Here is a 24,636-nt window from a genome sequence, read left to right on the forward strand (position 1 = left end):
AGGAAGTTTTTTTACATACACCAGTTGAATCAATTTATTTAAAACAATTTCATCCAGACAACTTAAGTTAAAGCAGGTTTAAAATAAAAATTCTGCTACAGAAATGCAAGCGTAGCGGTTATCTACTAGTGCAATATTTTACCTTCAGTTGTAAGTTAAAATGGAACAGAGGTCAGATGCATATCAAGTATTGAAGCAGCTTTTACTATGTCCTCTGTCTAGCATTCTTTATTTGCAAAATAAAATAATTGAGAGGAAAAGTGTTTCTGATATTTTAAGAATACCAGAAAAGCTTTTGTAAAGTATCACAATTGTGCACCACTTTTAGAATAGCAGCAAGATCCATGGAAGAAAAGAGAACATGCATATTGAAAGCCAGTGGTCTTTTACCCTTGACGATCAACACTTGACAATCAACAACAGTATTTTGCACAGTGCCATCATTCATTCAGATTTTGCAAGTCAATTATGAAGCAGCATCAAACTGAATTATTCCATATTTCCCAATGATCATCCATTCAGGTTCAGTATTCGTAAGCTGTTCACCTTGCCCAGATTTCAACCCAACCTGAACATCACATTTTAGTGTTCTTAAGCTGCAGAGAGGTGCAGGGTGAAAATTGTTCAAGGCTTGATGGAATGGCACTGTGAATTCCCATTTACGATCACCTATTAACTTTCTGTAATTCAGATCACCTTTAAAAATAATCAAATTTGATTTCTGTAGCTCAGCATACAAATCAGGAGTAACCTGAGCCATACTACAAAATGCATGTGGCAAAGTCCAGAACAAATGATCATGATAAACCCAAGCACCTTTTTCCATATATCCTTCCCAGGAAACACCACATCTAGACATCCACTTGTGATTAGCTGACTGCATTTGTTTAATTGTCCAATTCACGTCACGCTTTGTAGTATCCGACACATACCAGGGAATACTTTTTCCATGGAAGTGAATCTCAGTAACCAATTTTGAGGATAACAAAAAGTCAGCCAATACAAGGTCAGCAGTAAGTTCAAAACCAGCATTATCTAGGACTATGTCAAGTCTAGTTGCTGTCTGCATATCCATTTTCCTTTTATTTATCAGCAGTGACCAGAGTTTTTCCATGTGATCCACCAAGATAAAAGATTTCAACTCTTCCACAGATTGTAATGGGTTAGACTTCTGAGAATTATCTGCACCTGCTGAAATTGACAAGTCACACTTATTGCCCCACAGTGAAACCTAAAGAAGAGAAAAAGTACACATTAAGTTCTATGAGCCAGGCAATCCCTTCCTCTACTATACAAAAACCTGGCAGCTTGTATAAAAGAACTGGAACCCTGCTTATCAGCTGTTTGGCACCAAATCCACCCATCCCCTTCCTCCCCAAAAGCTGATCGATAGATTCTGGCTTTTTTTTTTTTTAAGGGGCAGGGCTATGCACACAACCCCAGATGCTGACTTTGTTTGGGGAACCATCCACACAGGACCTATTTATATATGCAATTCCGCATCCAATTGCAGCTACACATACCAAAGCCTGCTTCCATGCACATATATCCCCTAAATCAGGATGCCGCTTTATATTGAGAATATATATCTATCAACTGTGGATCACAGCTAACTTCCAAGCTTTCAAATTCATAACCAAATGCTGCATTAGTCATACTTTCATCTCAACATTTTAGTGATAGAATTTATTAGCTTTAAATAAATGAACACACCAAAAAACTTTGGCAGGATGCCAAAACCAGGTTCTGACAAAGGAGAAATAAAAGACAACTGCTTAGTTGAAAATTGACAAATTGGGGTAATAAAAAAATGGAATGTATGTGTTGTCTTGTTAAGGAAGGCAGTTGTATGACTGAAAATAAATCTCAAACAAATACCACAAAAATATCTATGCCATAGTAGTTAAGCTAATTATGTGCATGGGAAAGATTTTGGCTCCAATATAGATCCTATATAATTTTCAGGTCATTTGTCCTGCTTGTTTTTGCGCCTCAGTATTAGTAGCATAACTAGCAATATTATGTGGATTTTACTAACTATTTTAAACAAAATTGTTATGATGCAGGGGACAATGTTCAGAAGCTGCAGCTTGTGCTAAATGCAACAGCCAGATTGATAACTGGAACAAGGAGGTTCGAATATATAACACCAATTCTGGCCTGCTTGCATTGGCTGCCTATACGTTTTTGAGCCCAATTCAAGGTGCTGGTTTTAACCTATAAAGCCCTACATGGCTTGGGACCACAATACCTGATGGAACGCCTCTCCCGACATGAACCTACCCATACACTGCGCTCAACATCTAAGGTCCTCCTCCGAGTGCCTACTCCGAGGGAAGCTCGGAGGATGGCAACAAGGGAGAGGGCCTTTTCGGTGGTGGCTCCCCGACTGTGGCATGATCTCCCCAATGAGGCTCGATTGGCGCCAACATTGTTATCTTTTAGGTGCCAAGTCAAGACTTCTCTCTTCTCCCAGGCATTTAACACCATTTAACAACGCTAAGTTTGTTTTTTAACGGACCCCAGAACTGTTGTTTTTAAATGGATACTGTTGTTTTTATGTTTTTAAATTTTGTATACTTTTAATGTTTACTGTTTTTAACTTTTGTAAACCTCCCAGAGAGCTTCGGCTATGGGGCTGTATATAAATGTAACAAATAAATAAATAAATAAATGTATGATGAGCTGGAAGGCTTACAAAACTCTCAACCTGCTTAGAAATATCCTGATGACATGGATAGTTTTTGAACATTATTGGAATTTTGAAACTCCTAATGGTTGACATTAGGACGTCTTTCAGGACTAGAAACTTAAATTAGCTTTTAAAATGAGAGATTATGTACAATATACTAGATATTTAAACAATAAATACTGCCAATTTTACCTGAATCAGCCTAAACAATTCTTCCTTCAGGATTTTTTCATCTAGGTCCTTTATGTTCTTTAAAAGTTCTTGTAAGTGAGTACTTAAAATAATAATAGCTTGCTGAGATTCAAAGAAACCATGTTCCTTTTCTTCTTTAAATACATCATAGTTACTGATAGGTGGACTAAACGTAAGTGGGAGGGGGGGAGAAACACATTACATCATTAGTTTTGGACATCACTTGATGCTGAATCACTTACCCCATGCTATGTTATCTATTTCCTTACCTCACCTTCAAATAATGTATTGCAGCTGGAAGAGATGGAGAATGCACACCATGATATTATGACATGGGAAAGTATTCTACATATTACAAGGGGGAATTGATATAGAAATGCTATTTTTAGTTCCACCCTTGGTCAAACAAGGTTTCACCCCTGGTTTCGTTTTACTGTGTAAATGTCAGGAAGATGTTTGGCAACACCTTAATTTGTTCTCAAACTACATTTCCCTACAGTTTAACTTACTTTAAACATACATAGTAAGTACTCCAAATTCTCCCATCTGGCCTTCTTATTTGTTTCCCCTATTTGTTGTCTTTCTTTGGCTAAAAATGAAAGGCAGGAATGTTTATATTTACCAAATAAGATACATGCAAAAAAAAAACCTTATATTACCCAAAAGATTAACAGTTGGGTTCTAAGTATGAGTGAAACAATAGCTGGTAATTATAAATCTAATATAAATATTTAACATTTCTTCCTTCTTCCCCTACTTAACCCCTCAGTAGAAAAAAAATGGACAGCTGGAAAGTACATTACATGAATTATAAATAGTTTATACTGAAAACTGAAAATATTTTTTACCTTATACCCATAAGCAAAACACACATTCTTTTGATGTTTTCATTGTAATTTAAATGATTTTTAAAATAATAAATCATAATTTAATTATGAAACAAATATGGTTTAAGAAATAAAACAAAAACAAGACACACCTCCATCCATCCAGGAACAAGAGGAAAGAATTTTAACATTTTTTCCCCTTCATGATTTCATTATAATCTGATAAGAGTTCCACATGCAATCTGTATACCTGAACTTGGATGCTACCATACCCTGAGGCACTGGCTGTGTTTGGTTAATCATATCTCAACTTAATAAAATGAGATTAGAATGAGCTTTTTCGCTGTGCATGCAGCCCCTTCACAAAAATAAGAAAGCCAGGAAGTCATTTGTTAACTATGGTTTTAACTGAATCAGGAAACTATGGCCCGGTTCATGCACAATGCTAAACTATGGCTTAGTGTTGTGTGGACAAGCCTGAATAAACTGTAGAATTCATGCACATTTTGTGTGAATGGGAGAACAACCTCCAGAATTTAGTTTTACTTTTATGGAATCCTGATTAAGCGTTATGTTCAAACCAGGAATCCTTTTCAGTTTCATAATATACCAGCTTCAATCCATGGGTTATGAAGCTACCTTATTAAATTAGCCCAAGTTTGTTTAAATCCAGGATCTCTGGTTGAAACCTAACACTAAGCCAGCATTCCTTAAGGATGAAAACAAACTCTGGCAAAGTCCTCCCCACAACCACATGGAAGAAGGAGAGACGACAGGGGGAATGTGCAAGTCCAATGCTGCATCAGGCCTGTCCTATTAGGGATGATGTCCCACCTTTTTTCCTCTTACACAGACCTCCTCCTCTCCATTTTAGGCTGAGAGTCAGTGACTGGCCCAAAGCGAGCTTCATGGCTGAGTGAGGGCTAGAACCCAGCTCTCCCGAGTTCCAGTCTAACACTCTAACCACTACATGATACTGGTTCATCATGTGCAAAAGCAATGTATGGTTAACAGCTTTGGAATAAGCCATGATATTTAGCCATGGTTTGATGTGGGCTTAAGATCCTAGTTTGTTCTGAAGCTGTTAAGTGTGTCATCCTGGTTTGGATGAAACTGGAAACTATAGTTAGTTAATGGAACACTTCCTGGCTTGCACAAATAGAGGAACAAAGTGTCTGTGTGTGCATTTGAAAGGCTTGTTCATATTTTGTCTTATTAAGCTGAAATATTATTGTCTGAATGCAGCTACTGTATAGATTGTAAAAGTGGGTTATAAATTATGTAAAGTAGTAATAATGTAAGAAGAAGCATGCGCTGAGCTCATGTAGTCTAGCATTCTGTCATACAGTGGCCAAACAGCTGCCTGTGGGAAGCCCATAAGTAGGACACAAGTAGGATGGTGCAATAGCACCATTTCATAGTAATAAGTGTTCTTAAAATATCTTCAATAACTAAACCATATTTTTCAACTGACGTTTTCATTAGGAAGCTAGTTTTATATGAGGTACTAAATTTAAAGTTGCCAACAATTTTAATTTACTAGAACGATGGATGGCATAATCTGAATTAAGATGTAAACCAAAGCTAGTAAGTCACAAATCATAGAAGCAGCCAAGCAAGAAGAGAATTCTAAGTACTTCAACATCTATAAGTAAAATTGTTATTTTAGAGTATTTATATCTCATATATTGAATGAAGTCCTTGAAGTATCTTACAAATGTTTAAAATATACTAAAATTTACAACAATTACCAAGAATAAGCAAAAGTATTTACTAGCTTGCCTGCCCACCCACCACTCCTTAAGTGTTCCAGCTGCCACTGTGCTGCTGAATCTCTGGGCCAATGAAGGCTTCAGAGGAAACAACACCAGTCCAGAAATGGCTGTCTATGCAGCCAGATGTGAGACCTAGACAACTGCTGCTGAACAAGTCTGAAGAGGAATGAAGTAAAGGAAATGGCTGGCACTTAAGACCTGAACTTTCTTTCCCAATTCCCCAACAAATGGAAACCATACAAAAACAGCTGACATTACATGAACTTACTTTTGAACAAGTGCTTCATGAATTCTACGATACATATAGCACTCCGTATATAACCAAGGTGATTGAAACCAACTTGGTGGTTCATTCGATAAATTTTTATGATATTCGAGGTACTGGTTCCACAGAGTGACATCAGGGAGGTTATCGCTCAAGGCAATCAATGGCTTGTCTGTCTGCAGCTCATTCCGTAACTTGGAGAGATAGGCTATAGCTTTCTTCTCTGCTTCAATACCTTTCTAAAATAAAGTGGAAAATAAATGCTTTCAATTTAAATGTTTGTCAATCCCCTTATGATTTTCAGAAAAACATGTTTAATATATAGAGTCATTTAAGCACAACAGCTACAAAGTTGGAGTCGCATTCTCAGGAGCTCCCATTAAAAGTGTATGTGCAGAATCTATAACTCAGTGTGACAAACATGACAACCAAAGCAGTATCTAAATTAAGCTGAATAACCAGAGAAATTGTTACCTACAATTGTTACCTACAAGCTGAATAACCAGAGAAATTGTGATACTACATGTTGAAGCAAGTGAATAAATTAAGTTTCAGGGTACAAGAAACAACCTGGTAAGTAAGGAACATATATGGGAAATATGTGGAACATTTTGTGCTTTGCAAGCCTTGTTAAATCTGAGACACCCCCTTTCTCTTGCAATATCCCATAATCCTCACACATCTGACAATTGTGCAGAGAAGTACTTATGTGTGAGAAATGAACTTTGCTTATGCCTCCTTCTTACCCTATTTCTGTCACTTCACTAGTGTTTATACAAGCTGGAAATATGAATAGGAGAGTGATATATAAATAAGACAATGACAGCATTAAAAAAGAATATATTCTCAGGTTTATATCCAATGTTAGTCCTACTTAAGAGTAGAACCCATTGAAATGAAGGGGAGTTAAGTTAGACTAACACTGGATACAACCCCGAACAGGGAAGAGATACTGTCTGGGATCTAGAAGTTATAGCATAACTCACAAAACAGTTCTCAATTTCATTTTGGATCTGTCTTAGATGATGGGGCAAAGTTATGACTTTTAACTTAAAGAACTCAAGAAAACTTAAAATCATGTTGTCTCTCTACTCTTTAAGTTCCTACTGAGGGGTTTTGCACTCCACATTAGTACTTTCTGACAGTGAACTCAAATATTTGAGTGCTTACCAGTTTGGAAGCAAGATAGGATCATCAAAAATAAGGTAGTGGTTTCCACATATTTGGGAGAAGCCCTATATCCGCAGATATACATAAGTTTGTGATTTTTTAATTTATTTTTAAAAAACTGCCTGACAGGAAGTTGGGAGCTAACAGAATGTGAATGAAAGTCAAGCCTAAAAGAGAGGCAGGGGGTGAGAAGGGCCTGAGAAACCAGAAGTCAGGTAGACTGTGTGAGATTAAAAATCAAGTATACGGCTGAGAGTTGGAGAAACAGAACTGTTTGCCAATTTAACCCCATACACACAATAAAGGAAAATGAAAAGCAGATGAAGAGAAGGAAATGATCTGTTCAAGCTGTCAACGGCTTACAGCACCCTGGAAGGTGGTGTGTGTGTTTGCCATCTCCAGAACTGTATGTGCCCCAGCATATAGTGCTTTCTGTAAACATGGGGGGGGGATTCCTCAGATATGCAATAATATATTCATTTGAAAGATAAAAGAGCATTCAAGAATACCCCAAGGACCTATACTCAGTGGCTTCTATTACCAGTAGAAAGTTGGAGAAAAGAAGTCAAAAGGTAGTGGGAGAGATTGGTGTGCCCCTAACAGTTTATGGTATCCAGGAGTTGATATTAGTGTTGTTGAGATATATACCGTTAGGTTAAATAACCCCCTCCCTACTTTATAAGGGGAAATTTCAGAGAGAGCAAAAGAAAAAGAACACCTTTTTCAGTCTCCACAAGCCTGCCCCGCACATTCACAACTATGTAGCAGCAATGCACTCAGGATTGAAGCTAGCAGCCAGCCCTGAACATTTACCCTATACAGAGGGGGTGGGGGTGGGGGTGGGCAGGCATCCCTTTTCTTTTCCCACTCCTGAAGCCTCCCTCAGTCAGTAAACCCAGCAAGTACTACAAGATTCTTATTCCAATAGGGCTGATGTCCTGAACAGGAACAAGCATTTTGTTGCTTGTCTCCACATGTTTTTTCTATACCTTACAAGCAATAATAACTACTAGACTTCAGCACATTCCAAAGTTGTAGAGAAATATCTGAATCCCATCTGCAGCCATTCCTTCACATAAGCTGTACATAAGCTGGGGAAGCCTTCTGCCAAGATCTTCATTATCTTAGGGCACAATCCTATGTATGTTTAGACAGAAAAAAGTCCTACAACTTCCAGTCACCTTGGATTGTGCCCTCAATAACATTTGCCTGCCCTTCCTCTGCCTTCCACGCTCTTTTCTACTAAAATTATTCAAATATTTAAAATATTTTATTCCCAGTACTTGGCTCTGTTATGTAGGCCAATACTTTCTCACAGCATTTGAGTGTTCTAAGTCATAGCTTAGCATTCTTTAACACGATAATTGTGATACTCCTGTCACAATCCAGAGCAACGAAATGAAATATTGTCTCTGCTATCCTCAGTTAAAACACCCAAGAGTAAGAACATTGCACTTAATATCTCATGGTCTGTAAGTGAGAGGGAAAAGAAGGAAGTGGAAGGACAAAAAATGGTTCATTAGCCAGAAAGGAAAAATAAAACAGCTTAAGTTAAAAGGGAAGGACAAAATAGCATGCAAAGGTGAGTAAGGGACCATACTGATGCTGAGGGAAATAAGGATGATTCAGATGTTTTAGGGACTACTTGCTGAAGTTCCCTCTGGACAGACATAAACTAGAAAGCTAAAATATGTTATGTATAATTTGATTTGCTCATAAAATTAATCAGGTTTAGTATATCAAAATTTTAAAGTATAGTTTATTTAGACAATAATTACAAATTTACTGAGTATACTTTTTAAAGTTTTAGAATACATAATATAACTTTAGGAACATAACAACTTCTTTACATTCCTAAAGTAGCCATCCTCAACCTGGTGCCCTACAGATGTTCTGGAATACAATGTCCAGCATTCTTGACTACTGGCCAACCCGCCTGAAGCTAACAGGAGCTGAAATCCAAAGTATTCAAAGAGAGCACCAGGTTGGGGAAAGTTATCCTAAAGCAAAAAAGTGGTTTTAGATCTGTAAACTATACAAAAAAACAAGTTTTGCTTATTTTTCAATTTCCCTTCTCCCCCAACCCCACCGGCCAAAAATGAGGAGATAAAGGTTCCCCCCCCCCACGGCTTCAAAATTTCTGGAAATTTCCATCTCTACTCATGATGCTAAGAGTCATCCAACGAAATTGACTGGCAGCAGATTAAGGGCAGACAAAAGAAAGCACTTGTTCATACAGTGCATAATTCATGGCCACAAGATGTGGCCATGACCAATAGTTTAGATGGATTTAAAAGTGAATTAGAAAAATTAGTGGAAGAACAGATCAGTGTCTGTTAGGCTGCTATCCTATACACTTACCTGGTATTAAATCTTATTGAACTCAATGGAACTTATTTCTGAGTAGGCATACATGGGATTGGACTGTAAATTATATTAGCCATACAGAACCACCATGTTCAGAGATATCATGCCTCTAAAAACCAGTTGATAGGAATCAACACTGAGAGAAAGCTATTGCCTTCATCATATCTGGTAGGCTGCTGTGGAAGCAGGGTGATGGAGAAGAGGGATATTTTTCTGATTCAGCAGGGATCGTTGTATATAGTTATAAAAGCAGAAAAATCTAAGCATGCAGAAATAATTATAGAAAGTTACAAGTAAGCTTAAGATTTTGGATAGAACAGTGTTAAGAGAGAAAGAGTCAAAGATATCAGTTTCTTACTTCTCCATATTCTTCAAAGAATTCATTTTTATGTCGATGCAGAGTATCAATAACTTTAGTCAGGATAAGAGGCAGCCTGTCTTTAATTGTATTATATGCAAAGGATCTATGAAGAACAAAACATTATTATTATAGGTTTGTAAATAGCCACTTCATCAAAACTGACACCAGGCAACTGAAATCTAGGGGGGAGCCATATTTTTTAAGGAATAAACTGCTGCACTTGGATGTCATACACCACGACTTATTGTGATAGAACAAGCCTAGCGTCCTCCTGGCCTTGCGTATTCCTTGGCATGGCTGCAATGAAGAGTTTAGAAGATTTTGCATTTTTTTTTATTAACTGCAGCTTGTTATATCATTCGAACTCAACAAACAGTGGTTAATCTTCATGCCTATGACAGATGGAGGAGGGGAAGAGTATGTGAGCCAGGTGGAATGGCTAAGCTTGTTCCCATCATGATAAACTAGGTTTATTGTGATGTCCAAACCAGCCTTTCTAAACCCTGCAATTCACGTCATATGCACTCACCTCTTGGCACCATATCCCAAATAGAAACTATTCGTCTAATGGCATGTTATCCTTAAAAGCTGGAAGACTTTGGTCCTATAGTGGTCTTATCAGCGAACCACTATATTTCCTAGGTATCCCTGACCTTTTATCTTCTGCATCCAGTCATCATCCCTATGAATGTTCAAGTGCTCAGAAACCCTTGTGTGTTTCATCTCTTCCTGCCAACTGCACATAGCTCATCCTGTTCCTAGATCACTGCATGAGACTTTGCTAGTAAAACTAACTTTTCCATTTACCTTACAGAAGCTGCACTCTTAACATTCTACTACAAACACCTTTTTCTGAGTCATTAGACTATCCAATGAAATCACAGCAGCTTATCATCGGCTAGGAAGGGCAAGCAACAGCTAGTTTATAGTATTATACTTAAATCAAGACATCTGAATTCAGTAGCTGACAGGAATACTTAAATTACTAGGGTATGTTGGCAAAAAAACCCAGAACGCTGGAATTTGAGACTGTATATAACCCAAACTATCACCATTATAAGAAACCTGTAAATGTGATGCATTAGGGGTGTTGGTGTTCCATATTTGAACCTCTCTTGGACTGGGAAAGGGAGAATTGCAGTGGGAGCAAGAAATTGCAGTGGGAGCAAGTCCAGAAACGGGGCACAGCACACATACAACAGAATGGAGGTGTGGGATTTCATTCTTCACTAAATTCTCAGACTGGAGGAGGTGAAGATTTCCAGCAGTATTTGGGCAGCAAAAATGCAGATTGCATTTTAATGGGTTTGTGCACATGCAACTCTGCACAGGACTAGAGTGTTGCACTTGTAACGTTTGCTACCTTCAGTATCCGAGGCAGTAAGCCTGTGTGCACAAGTTGCTGGGGAACATGGGCGGGAGAGTGCTGTTGCACCCTGTCCTGCTTTGTTGGTCCCTGGTCGACAGCTGGTTGTTCACTGTGTGAACCGAGTGCTGGACTAGATGGACTCTCGGTCTGATCCAAATGGCATTTCTTATGTTCTTATCCTCGATGAGGTCCTTACCACCGGGCAACTTCCGCTTTCCCCGTCTCCCATGAGCAGCCCAATCTTAAACGTGTGTATTCCTAAACTAGTTCCCACTGAATTCAATGGGACTTAAATCCCTAGGAAGCGTGCTGTCTTAGAAATACCGCCCAGGGCCGTAATCCTGCTGAGTAAAAGTGCTTAGGGCTGCACTGTTAGTCTAGGAACGTGGGGGAAGAAAGGACGCTTGTGTGAAAACAGAGGAGACACGCAACTTTGGAAGGCTCATTTAAAGCGAATGTGACCCTGGCGCTCACACAGGTAAGAATAAACCAGTGATTCATCGTGCGGGTCGCGCCAGGACAGCCCCTTCCTCAGACGAGGGTCTTGCCACTTACTCCAAAGGGACCCGGATATAAACGCCTACCGTTGCCCTGTGGTACTCTCGAGGCCCTCCCTTCGGGCCGGCGGCGAGGCCCTCTCCCTCCCCCCATTCCAAAGAGCCCCGACAGGGCGGCGGCGGGGACGACAGACGAGACGCACCCCTTAAACTTGCCCGCAAGCGAAGCCGGCAGCGGTGACATCTGCGTCGCCATTTTACTCATTGTGGCACCATCCCGCTACGCGCCAACCCGGCGGCGTTACGCCATTTCCCACTAAGGCCTGTTCTCATTGGCTGGCTCACAAGTCGGGCAAGGAAAGAGGAGGGTGGGGGTGAACGGTTCAGCCTCTTCGGTAGGGGCGAAACAGAATGAAAAGAGGCGGAAACCAACGTGAGGTCACAGGCGAGATCCGGGAGGCGGCGGCCAAGAGGCTAAGGGCGCACAATATGACTTCACGCTCGGAGCCGAGAGCTTGAGCCCGTGGCGGCGGCGCCGCCGCAGTCAAAGGTGAGCGGGGCTTTCTCTCTCTCCGGGCTGAGTCGGGGCCAGCTTGGTAAACGGCTCTGGCGCCTCGGCGGGGCTGGATTTTATTTGAGGCTCGTCCAGAGGAACCGGCGGGTGGGTTGGGGGGCAGTTTGCGCCGACGGAGCGGGCGGCGCCTTCCCCCCTCCGGTGAAATCCGCCAGTCGGAGGGCGGTGGTGGTCCCCTGTGAGGTAAGGTCGCCTTTTCTTTCCGCCTTATACGTGGTTCCCCATTGGCTTCCCGCATCAGGAACATTAGTGGTCGAATCACCTGGGGAGGCGGGAAGAGAGGAGGCGCCCGTCCTTTTTGTGATGGGCCCCTTCGCTTTCAGGAGACCACTGAATGAGGTCACGATTTGGCTAAAATAGGGGAGAACTTAAGGATGTCAGTAAGGGCTGTAAGATATACAGTGTCGTCAGTACTTTATGATCTGCAAATGAAGCTCTGCTTGAAGTATCGTTCTTTCCAGAAGTCCAATTTGTTAAAAGCAGGGTTTTCTGTATGGTGGCCTTAGAGTTGTAAAATGCCATTCTCTCCCTGGGAGATTTGATTGTCTACCTTGCTTGTCTCCTTTAGAGTCGTAAAACGTATTTTATTCCACCATGCTTTTTGGTGGAGTAAAAGTAAGGCTCTAGTAAAATAACTAGACCACTGAATAATGGTTTCCTCCACTGCCTTTTTTCTTATGCCTAGAATTTCTGAGAAAAATCTAAATGATTGATTAATGCAGGAATGGCCCAATCTGTTGGGAGCAAATTCTACTGTGAGGGAAAGATTAGACATATGTTGAGATATACAACAATTGTTGGGGAAGGGAAGGAAATCAGAGTTGTAATCAAATTTAATGATAGTCTCTTAAAACTGTGTTTCTGGAAATTATTTGTATTTGGGTTCTCCTTTTAATTCATTCAATCCCACCCAACCCAGCATTAAATTTATCTGTTCTCGAGGGGAGCACATAGGTCTTTGTACACACCCATGTATTTGCAGCCTGAAACTAGATGAAAAGGCAGTACTCCTCCATCTATCACAGTGAATCTCTATGGAGTTGCACTGCCAGGCCTCGGCTGCTGAGAAAAATGATCTCCCTGGAATTTTATTTCCCACCTCACAGCTGACTGCAATTCCAAACCTTCACTGGTGGGCCAATGCCACAGCACAATCTGACCTAGGATCTAAGTAATATATTTTGGCCAGAATAGTATAATAACCAATATGTTTCAGTGCATGATGCTGGGCTTTGGGCATGTCTACTTTACTAGTGGGTATTGCTGAACTGGCAGTGACTAGCTGACTATTAACTTAGTGCTGAGAATATTCTGCATTGTTTCAACCATAGGACTTTGCTTGGTTAAAGTCATACTACATTGAAGAAAAGTCTTTCTTCCTGCTAGAGTTTTTTGTTGTTGTTTATTCGTTCAGTCGTTTCTGACTCTTTGTGACTTCATGGACCAGCCCTTTCCAGAGCTTTCTGTCAGCTGTCGCCACCCCCAGCTCCCCCAAGGTCAAGTCTGTCACCTGCAGAATATCATCCATCCATCTTGCCCTTGGTCGGCCCCTCTTCCTTTTGCCTTCCACTTTCCCTAGCATCAGCCTCTTCTCCAGGGTATCCTGTCTTCTCATTATGTGGCCAAAGTACTTCAGTTTTGCCTTTAATACCATTCCCTCAAGTGAGCAGTCTGGCTTTATTTCCTGGAGTATGGACTGGTTTGATCTTCTTGCAGTCCAAGGCACTCTCAGAATTTTCCTCCAACACCACAGTTCAAAAGCATCTATCTTCCTTCGCTCAGCTTTCCTTATGGTCCAGCTCTCGCAGCCATAGGTTACTACGGGGACTTTAAAGTGTTTGGGGACAAATCATTCTATATATCTGTATCTATGTATCAAACCCTATGTTTTCCAATTATGTTTGATGGGGTGGGTAAAATAGATTTATTATTGCTGTCTGCTTTGAAGCTGAGCCTACAAATGCAGAGTGAATCCTATGAATTAATATGATTGATTTGCAGTACTAGTTGCAGTATAGATATTTCTGTAAAACGTTAAATATTCATTTCCAGAAAGTTGATATTCTTTCACTCTCTTATTCAGGACACAGTGAAAAGATGGCAACTAAACTACTGAGATTCCTGGCTAGATCTTCACACACAATAAACCAGTGCCAACGCTTCCATAAATATGAGCATTTAACAACAAGCAGTCTTCAAGGGACGTCAAGCAGCTGTCTATTAGCAAACAGATACATCAAACTGTGCATTCCAGAGGCTGCTGCTGCTTGTTTAACCAATGTTCGTGTACAAGCCATGGATTGGCAGAGACCTCAAATGAATGTTACTGTTGCAGGAAAGGCTGTGAATCCTTTGATTATGAATATTTGTCCTCCATCCAGGGAACAATTTTGTGCTCTTAAAAATGCAAGCTACAAGCACAATTCAAAATGTATGAGAAAAATGACTGATACACCAAATAGACATTTTTCAGTTTTATCAACAAGTAAAATTATGCCAAACCAAGTTATTGTGCCAGCTAAAAGGCCACCAAAGGCATCTCGGACCAAGCAGCCATCTAGAGTTAATCTACCACTGCCATCTGAAACTGAGGTAAAGTGTGAAATCTTTAAAATCTGTAACTGCAAAGACCAATATCATACTATGCTGGAATGGAGAAAACTCAGTCTTACCACAATATGAGATGGGCTATAACCCATAGAAGCATGAGCTCCACCCTGACCCAGTTCCCCAACTCAGCTTGGCCATGGCTTCGGAAAGAGCACTTATATATGGAGATGGGCTTTTGTTTCCTTTTACTTTTGGTAGTCCTCACTAGTTTTAATCACAGTTTATTTTTTATTTATTTTATTTATTTAAGGATTTTTTTGCCGCCATTCAACCAAAAAAGGCTCTCACGGCGGCTTACAAAAGTATTTCTTGACAGTCCCTGCCCACAGGCTTACAATCTAAAAGACATGACACAAAAGGAAAGGGGATATGCTAGTATAAACGTAATGGTAAATTATCATTAAAGCAAATCATGGTTTGAAGATTGTTCCTAATCAGACCATAATTTCATAGATGAAGTACATGAACTTAGTACAGTATAATGAGGAAAGTTCCAACAGTGGTGACTGGAGTCAAATAATGTTCAGTCATGAAGCTCACTAGGTGCCTTTGAGCAAGTCACTGGCTGGGTTTGGCTGATACTCCATGGCTTGTCATGGGTTATATGAGGGTTGTTTCACCCTCACATAACTCACAGTTGTCAGGTTCACATGATACAGTAACCCCTAGTGGGGGTTGCATGATCAAAATAGCAACGACATGCACCACAACTTCACTATGTGTTAAATAACCCATGATGGGCTGCCATGGTTGTGCGAACAGCCCCACTATCTTGTTAGTTTATTTTGACACAGGAAGCTTAAAGCAGCTCTTGTTTTAATAAGCTTATAATGCGAATATAAAACTTAACACTGGCCATAATTTATTTATTTATTTTATTTGTTACATTTTTATACTGCCCAACAGCCGAAGCTCTCTGGGCGGTTCGCAAAAATTAAAACATAATAAATGGTAATTGGTATTATTTAAGTGTCTCCTTTAAATTTGTAGAGAAAAGCTTAAAGGCTTTTTAAACCTCACATGTGAAAATTCCCTGATCTCATCAATTTATTGTTATGATAAATGAGTCATTTGTACACTAAAAGATTTAAAAAACAAAGGGTTGCTGTGAATGAGTAGGAGGGTGTCTGTTTTTACTTCACAACCAGAATTGGATCCTTCGTGCATTGGACCCCTGGGTGTTTAGGGGCTGGATCACTGAATCGTCTAGGGACTAAATAATCCAGTGGTTAACGCAGCAATAAACCTGGTTTGGATGTCACATTCCATAACTTTTTAGAGATGTAAAATTTCTGGAAATTTTGAAGCCATTTTTTTCTGGTGAAAATTATTTTTGGGGGGAAATAGACAAATAAGCAACACTAATTTTTTTAGCACTTTTTACAGATCTAAAGTCACTTTGTTGCTTTAGACAGCTTTCCCCAACCTGGGGACTTCAAGATACTTTAAACTTCAGCTCCTATCAGCCTCAGGAAGCATGAGGAATGCTGAGCATTGTAATCCAAAACACCCGGAGGGCACCAAGCTGAGGAAGGCTGCTTGACGAGCATAAAGCAGTTTTTATGTTCCTAAAGTTATATTATGTATAACTTGGTTTGGTCATAAAATTATCATTTTTGTCTGAAAACTTTAAAAAGTAAACACCGGAAATTTGCAATTAATATCTGAATAAAGTATACTTTTAAATTAAATATACCAAATACCATAATTTTATGAGCAAATCAAGTTATATATACAATATTTTAGGAACATCACCAACAGGTATTTCCTGCATTGAGCAGGTGTTTGGACTTGATGACCTTATAGGTCCCTTCCAACTCTACTATTCTACGATTCCAAGTAGTCTCTGAAACATCTGAATCATTTTAGAAGCCAGAAGAAGCAGGAAGAACAGTGCACAGCGTCTATTCCTGTTTGTAAGAAGTTTAGGGCAATTCCTAAATCTGTTCCTGTTTGTGGGGTGAAGCTTAGGAATGGTAAGCAACCATATTTAATTTCACAACCATTAAGCCAAGGATCCCCAACCTTTTTGGACCTGTGGGCACTGTTAGGAATTTGAGACCATGCTATGGATACCACCCCAAAATGCCTAATGAATGGATCACGACTTTGACGTTTACCTGTCATGTCTATGGGTTTTAGGCTGCATCTCATTCAGCAAAACCTTTTGCTTTGTGTCTATTGGACAGCACAACTTCTCTTTAATATGGTATTGGCTAATTGCTGGTGGTGCAACATGCCTAATGCTTCTATTAATTATTTATCATTACATTTGTATACTGCCCCATAGCTGAGGCTCTCTGTGTGATTTACATAGGATAAAAACACTTAAAAACAATATACCAAAATTTAAAATTACAAAAACATATAATTTAAAAAACAAAAATATACAAAAACAAACCCAGGCTAATTACATATTTAATAGGTTAAAACCAGCACCTAGAATCAGGCCCAGAAACATACAGGGAGCCAATGCAAGCAGGCAAGAGTGGGTCTTATATGCATATTAAGTGTATGTTTTGTCAATATCCAGTGGTTGCTTCTTTTTGGGAGGAGGTTATTAGAAAGATAAATTTTGTACTGGAACTATCTTTACCATTTAGTAATGTACACCCTCTTTAAAATTATTTACTTCCTTCATGGAAATGAATAAATGGTCAATATAAATGAATTCTTGGCACCCCTTTGACAGCTAAAAGAGTGATATTACAACATTGGAAGGATAAACACTCATATCCTATAATGCAAAGAACTGAGGACTTTCCAACTCTTTCAGTATTTGAATGGGTGGGATATCGAGGCCACCGTCAGATGGATTCTTATTTGGATATTCTGTCCACTTGTGTTGAAACACATGTATAATTGGTAGGTTGTATGCTTTTCATACAAATCCATATATGTATATTAAAAAATGGAAGATAAAGAAGTAAAATTTGGGGGGTTGCTGTGGGCATCATGTTTGAGACCCATTCATGAGCACCCAGAGGTATCTGTGTGTGCCCCGTTGGGAACCCCCTGCTTTAAGCAGTCTCAACTTATGTGTCATTCAGTTGTATAGACCCAAGTTTCAAAGTTATTTTTTGTGAACCGCCCAGAGAGCTTTGGCTATTGGGCGGTATAAAAATGTAATAAATAAATAAATAAAAAGTAACATAGGTGGGTTAATCCATTTGCTGCTCTGTTGCACCAGATGGATGTGGCAGGATAATCTACAGTTGGGTTTTTTTTTCAAGTGTTGGCTTTAGATTAAAACTACAATAATAGAGTGCTACAGCATCTAACCAAAATAAGCCCAGAAATACAGGACTCTATAGAACAAAATCCAAACTGTCAAGACTACACATTTGCTTCCACATTATATGTTAGCTCTACTCACCTGCTGGGAAACAGAGCCTGACTCGGAGCATCCCTAAATGTCTAACATTAACAGTTACATTAGATCAATAATTTTAATAGAGAATAAAAGAAATAGCTATGCTGGGAATTTTACAGAGAGGGTTAGAAAAATACTTCCCCCATGGCTTCATTGTTTTCAGACATTTTACATCTCTATTTCAATAAAAGTGTTTATTACATTGCTTTTGGAAATCATTTTGTGGGGTGTAAAAGATGGGTTACAATGTATAAGCACTTTGTCTTAAATTCTTAAATATTTCATAATCCAAAATTGTTCCGTTTTTCAATTTTTTTGAAAAAAAAAACAGTCCTGGGGTGGGGTGGGGTTGGGTGGGGGAGAAACAGAAAAAAGTTTTTCTGGATTATTCCATTTTTTTCTGGGCCTCCGTAATTCTATAACCTATGAAGGAGGCCTATGAATCTCGGTTGTGGAGTAAAAATAGAAGAGGTGGACATGCTGCAGGCAGTGCACTTGCTCCAATCTGCTTGTGCAGAATAATTCACTTTTAAACCTATAGGTTGTCATGACGTGTGAACTAGGTCAATGAATATTTATGTAGTTTGGACCCTTTGCTTCAACCTGAGCTCGTTAATGATGCTGAGTCAAGAATCTCTGTACTGTAAGAGTTGTTAGATTATGAAACTGAAAGTTTGCTCGTGCTCTATCCATTTAAACTTAAAGGATTTTTATATTATTAGTTGTGGTATAGTCAATAAACCCAGGATAACTAGTGATTGAGTTATATGTGTAGTTCTGTGCAATAGCTTGCAATTTATGTTTATGATGCAATACCATATAAAAATAACTATTTAGAAATGTTTTCATAATTGTTACGTAGAGTAACATTTCTAAATATCTCTGTGTAACAATGTTGCATTTCTAAATATCTCTCTGTAACAATGTTGCAAACTCCCAAAGTAACTGATCAAGTTACATTCCGACAAGTGAGAGGTTTGTATGAAGTGTGGTTTGTGGAGTATGGTCTAAGTATCCCACATCTCTGAAAAGCGAGTCATTTTCTGAATACACTGATGCTTTGACATTCAAGAAGCTTCTGAGAAAAAAAAACTTTTTTTGCAGACACCATTTTCTGTGCTGTGTTTTTTCCAGCTCTAAAATACATGGCTAAGTGTCAGAAATGCTGAAAGAGTAGGGAACTTTCAAGTGGAAGCTGCCACATGGTAAAATCTTGTGCCAGAGATCACACTGACTCAGACAGATTACATAAAAAATATTTGCTGTTTGAATTTGTCCTTTCTCTGATGTGTAGCTCCACCTGCTGGATGCAAAAAATTCTCAGGCTAATGAGCTTTTTGCAAGGACAAATGTTAATATTTATCTTTCTCTCTCTGCACACCTACACACGCTACTAATTTAAAGTTTCAGTGCAGAGAGTCAGTTATAAAATCTCTAATGAGTATCAATTGCACAAATTTTGGAATTGTATGGTGGGATAATTTAAAACTTGAGTACTTAGAATATTTCCTTTTGAGGAAACAAAGATAATGAAGCAGATAAAACCTTAAGGGGCAACCATTTACCCAAGTACTAATTTGTAGATGTAGGAACAGGAAATATATCTACTTGCTTTCCAATCTTATGCATATTTACTAGGAAGTAAGTTCCACTAAATTCAGAGGGGGCTTGCACCCAACTGAGTTTGCATGTGATAGGAGCCATAGCATAAGGCTTTTAAAATGTATCCAACCTAGTATATTTTTTCCTAGCTCCAGAATGCTTCCAGCATGCCTGCATTTGGTCTTGTTTAACTGGGGCAGAGGAAGTATTAAGGAGACTAATATAATACCTTATATGTTTAATCTTAAACCATTAATGTTGGTGAAAGGTCTGCAGTTTTGCTTTTGGTGCAAAACAAATAGTAGTTAAGATTTGTGAACCATAGCAATTTTATTATACAAAATGTTGTAGACACCCCCTGGCAAAATGCTAGTATGAATCCATTGAAGTGTGTGGTTTAAAGTTATGTTTTGATACCAGGGGTCATAGGACACTAATCTAGCCAGTACATGTTCTCGAAATATATCACTTGACCATTTTCTAAAACTAAACTTTGTTCCTTTGGCACAGGATTTGATGCAGTGCACAGCCTTTGCAACAGCAGATGAATATCATCTTGGTAACCTAGGCCTTGACCTGACATCGTACGGATATGTTGAAATAACAACATTACCTAGAGGTAGACTTCTGAGCAGTTATTTTCCCCTCTGCTAGAATGAAGTTGCAGACTGAATGCAAAGAGCAAACTTCTTTTAGAAATAAGGCTGGAGTATTTATATCAATTGTATTGTTTTTTAACTGATGCTGTTTCAGGGATATATTATTATTGACACCATTATGATCATCTTGCAGATTCTATATAGAAGTTTTCTGCACAAAAATGCTGCTTGAAACATAATTCTATATATGGTGTAATTTGGCGATGATGCTACTGCACCAAAAAAATTATCTATGCTACCAAGCTAGTTCTAATAAATAAGGTAACACTTAAATACAGGTAGAGATTGATGCAAAGGCACCAGTACAAAAGCATTTCCTTTTGACTTGCTCCGCATAGTGATTCCTCCCTCCTGCCTTCTGTACTTTCTGACTGTATTCCTGAGCTGTTTCAACTCTGGAGAGCTCTCTAAATCTGCAATGTGCGACCCATAGAGCGATTAAACTGTGGAAGAGGCTTGTGTAATGACTTATTAGCACTTAAATAAAGCAGTAACTATCAATCTCAATTGGAGAGTAAAATAATATACATTTTACTGTGTAGCCAATATTGACCACTGTTGAACAGATTTTTTTTCGCAGATGCTGACAGCATTTCCATCAACTCCTGTAGCTAAGACTTAAACCTGAAATAAGGAAACCTGTTTTGAAAATAGTGCTATATAGAATCATAGAATAGAGTTGGAAGGGGCCTACAAGGCCATCGAGTCCAACCCTCTGCTCAATGCAGGAATCCACCCTTAAGCATCCCTGACAGATGGTTGTCCAGCTGCCTCTTGAAGGCCTCTAGTGTGGGAGAGCCCACAACCTCACCAGGCAACTGATTCCATTGTCGTACTGCTCTAACAGTCAGGAAGTTTTTCCTGATGTCCAGCTGGAACCTGGCTTCCTTTAACTTGAGCCCGTTATTCTGTGTCCTGCACTCCGGGAGGATCAAGAGGAGATCCTGACCCTCCTCTGTGTGACAACCTTTTAAGTATTTGAAGAGTGCTATATATATTTGAAGAGTGCTATATAAGTGGGGACCTTCAATGAAACATTGCAGTGTGTTCTCAGCACCTAGCAGGAATGCTCCTGTTCATAACTGGGGTGAGCCGGGAACAGGAATTATGTAATGTTGTTGAGGGTTCTTTGGCAGGGTCGAGTTGTTGAGGGTTCTTTGGCAACGTAGAGTTCAAGAGGCAGCCAAAAAAGAAAAGAAAAAGAACACTCTTCTCTTTCCCACTCTCCTGCAGCCTTCTTCCAGTCTTCTATATAGTGCTGAAGGTCTGGTTTGGGGTTGGCAGACTGCCAGTTCTAAACCTAAGCACTTCATTATTACTTTGGTGTGTGTGTGTTCTGGATATTGAATAGGAGAACAACAGCCTTTTCCCTCTCCTCTACTCCAGCTATATCAGGATGTACAGTAGGGGTGGGCAACTTCAAGAGGTCTTTGGACTATTTTCACTCCCTGAACCACCCTCATAGGTTGCAGCCCTCACCCATTGCAGGTGCCAAAACCATACTGCTTCTGTCATAACAGTGATCCCATAAAGCTGATTGGTGGGAGATTCAGGACAGATAAAAGGAAGTACTTCTTCACACAGTATATAAATTAAACTATGGAAATCACTCCCACAAGATGTGGTGATGGCCACCAATTTGGATGGGTTTAAAAGGGGATTGGACAAATTCATGGTGATAAAGCTGTTGATGTTTATTAGTCCTGACGGCTGTGTGCTTCCTCCAGTAACAGGCAGAATGCCTATGTACACCATTTGCTCAGAAATGTGAGAGGGAGGGAGCTGTTGCACCCATGGGCAGCTGGTTGGTCACTGTGTGAACAGAATGCTGGGCTGGATGGACTCTTGGTCTGATCCAGCATAGCTCTTCTTAGGTTCTTACATATTATGCTATGTACATTAAAATACATTTCCCAGCTGAAGTTCCTTCAGTGCTATATGGTGTCTAAAAAGATCTATTATATAAGAGATATGTGTGTGACCCATCCACAACAAAAGCTTTCATTAAGCATCAAGTCTAGGAGGTTTGAATAATCCTTAGATGGAATGGATATGGCAAGGAAGGGCAAGGGAAGAATGGAGGTGACAAGTTAAGGGCTGTGAATAACATGGCTGCAAGAGTTGGAGATTGCTGACCAGGTTATTGGCAGGAACATATTCTATAAAGCTTTGTGAAGTCCAAAGTAAAGGGGATGAGTGGGGGTTAATTGTGCTACAATCAAGATGACTGATGGGTAGGATAATCATCGAGAAGGGTAGCTTCTGGAGACTATGGCCTACTAGATTTGAGTAAGCTTGGAGGAAGCCCCCCCCCCCCCCGGAGGGCATCCACACTGTGATCTCCAACTGGGAGACTTAGCCTTCACTGGGAAGAGCAGCTATTCTTCCTAGCACAGAGGAGTAGCTTCACTTGGCATGTGGCATCCACAGCAGTTCCAGGAGTTACACAATGCCAGGGAGTTGCCATATGCCAGAAAGAGCAGTTGCTATTCCCAGGGCAAACCAAGTGGCTTTTATCCCCCCACCCCCAAACACTACATGGAGGTGTCAGCATCTGCACAGAGCCAGAGATTTGACTGATATCCAAGTCCCTTTATCTGTGTTGGGAGGAGGCATGGAATTCTGTGCTTCCTGTGATGTGGAGGCAAGGTGGTGGGTGTGATGTGAATAGGTGTGGCCATCCCCTTTGATGTGACGTTGATGGACAGGGCTACACTCAATGATATCAGGGCTTGATTAGGGCATTTTGTTACCCCACATGAAAGCATTCTGCAGCCCTGATATACATATTAAACATAGAAGGCAGAGAACCAAGCGTACACCCTAGAAATCCATTCACATGACTTAAGTATGGGGAAATTAGCCTATTTTATTTTATTTTATTTATTTATTACATTTATATACTGCCCCATAGCCGAAGCTCTCTGGGCAGTTTACAAAGGAGCACTTAATGTCTAAATTGAGGGTGGTTGCATGTTAAAACTAGGATGCGGCTTCATATGCTTGGTCCTCTCCTGGGATGGGCTCCAGTTCTTTGAGCACTATGGGGGTTGGGGATAAATAAATAAGGGCTCTCTGGCTTCTGAAAGAAAGAGAATGGGAAAGAAAACAAAGCAAAGGGATCTGCATAACACAGGTCTCTCTACGCACACTTACAATCTAGCAGTAGGAAAGTGGTTAAAGAGAAGGATGCTACCATTTGTAGGAAAAGGCCCTCCAAAAGATCTCACAGAGTTTGAAAGAAACCTTTCCAGTAGTCCTGATGGACTGCCCTGAAGGTACGTTGCTGAGCAACTCCTGGAACAGTTGTGGGGCCTTGTGCTATTATTTTATTTTTTTATTTATTTTATTTATTACATTTCTATACCGCCCAATAGCCGGAGCTCTCTGGGCGGTTCACAAAAATTAAAACCATTCAAAGTATAAAACAACAGTATAAAACCATAATATAAAATCAGATCCAAGTATCTTTGGGAGAAGAGTGGTGAGGCTCATTGGCAAAGCCTTGGGTTCCATGGCATTGTAAATTGATTCTCAGGCTCCTAAGCTAGCACCTGACAACAGACGGGTATCCCTAGATTATAGATGGTAGAAAGGTATCTGCCTCTTTTAAGGACTGTCTGACAGCAAATGTTGCATACTACTTTGGTAGAATCCCATACTGCCAATGCACCTCACAGGACCAAGAGCTGATGCAACAGGAAGCTATCACTTCTTAAGGAAATTCCAGAAATGAACTGAAATGCTCATTTCTGGAATGGGGACAGGTCAGTGGAACTCCTTTCTGTGAGCTCTACTGACCTGTCCCATTCTGGAAACAAGCATTTTGGCTCATTTCTAGTTGCTTTAGATACTGCTAGGTTCCTATTGCACTACTGGTGGGTCCCACTCACTGGATCCTGCCTCTTGAGTGCATCTACAATAAATGAATAGCATGAGAAGTCACTGCACAGAGGGATCTGACATTCTTAATCTTAACAGGTGATGCTAAGGAAGTAGACCACTCTTCTGTGAGCTTATTTCTTAAATGCATTCTGTCCCATCATATAACTGCTAATGATGCCTGTACCATAAGCAGTTCAGTGCGAAGTTATCACTGGACAAGTTGGATGGATTAGATCCAAGTCATTTAAATCCTGATCACTGCATACTGATGGGTTTATGTCAGTGTGGAAGTTCTGTTTTTTCAATGGTCTAAACAAGGCTCCTAGAATAGATTTCAGCTAAAACATGTACTGATAGTTATTGCTATATTCATGCCTCTCTCTCTGGTTCTTAGATGCCTTTCCAACATATTGGCTTC

At 39.8% G+C, this 24,636-nt stretch overlaps 2 protein-coding genes across 4 annotated transcripts in view; one reads left to right on the forward strand and one right to left on the reverse strand.

Moving 5' to 3' along the window:
- Positions 1–402: 402 nt before the first annotated feature.
- On the reverse strand, positions 403–11,804 carry ARMT1 (acidic residue methyltransferase 1). The gene is made up of 5 exons (XM_063125693.1): positions 11,719–11,804; positions 9,647–9,752; positions 5,755–5,990; positions 2,885–3,050; positions 403–1,231 (listed from the first exon to the last, which is right to left on the reverse strand). Exons 1-5 carry the CDS (start codon positions 11,778–11,780, stop codon positions 467–469), a joined length of 1,335 nt encoding a protein of 444 aa, XP_062981763.1. The 5' UTR covers positions 11,781–11,804; the 3' UTR covers positions 403–466.
- Positions 11,805–11,980: 176 nt separating this feature from the next.
- The window catches only part of RMND1 (required for meiotic nuclear division 1 homolog), a 36,027-nt gene continuing 23,371 nt past the window's right edge, over positions 11,981–24,636 (forward strand). The window contains exons 1-3 of one of the 3 annotated variants that reach the window (XM_063124535.1): positions 11,981–12,065; positions 14,173–14,681; positions 20,185–20,293. In XM_063124535.1, coding sequence (XP_062980605.1) covers positions 14,187–14,681; positions 20,185–20,293 — 604 coding nt within the window. In that variant the 5' untranslated portion in view covers positions 11,981–12,065; positions 14,173–14,186. Of the gene's footprint in view, positions 12,066–12,182; positions 12,273–14,172; positions 14,682–20,184; positions 20,294–24,636 lie in introns of those variants that run through there. The other 2 variants (XM_063124536.1, XM_063124537.1) reach the window with 2 other exon arrangements.

This window comes from Elgaria multicarinata, chromosome 4 (assembly GCF_023053635.1).
Source record: "Elgaria multicarinata webbii isolate HBS135686 ecotype San Diego chromosome 4, rElgMul1.1.pri, whole genome shotgun sequence".
Classification (NCBI taxonomy): domain Eukaryota; kingdom Metazoa; phylum Chordata; class Lepidosauria; order Squamata; family Anguidae; genus Elgaria; species Elgaria multicarinata.

Excerpts from the sequence above, each read along its gene's own strand:
- ARMT1 (XM_063125693.1), bottom strand. The coding sequence starts at position 11,780 with ATGAGTAAAATGGCGACGCAGATGTCACCGCTGCCGGCTTCGCTTGCG. Across the intron at positions 5,991-9,646 it reads TCTTTGAAGAATATGGAGAA|AAAGGTATTGAAGCAGAGAA; the intron begins GTAAGAAACTGA and ends ACTTTATTTTAG. Across the intron at positions 3,051-5,754 it reads CATGAAGCACTTGTTCAAAA|TCCACCTATCAGTAACTATG; the intron begins GTAAGTTCATGT and ends ACTTACGTTTAG.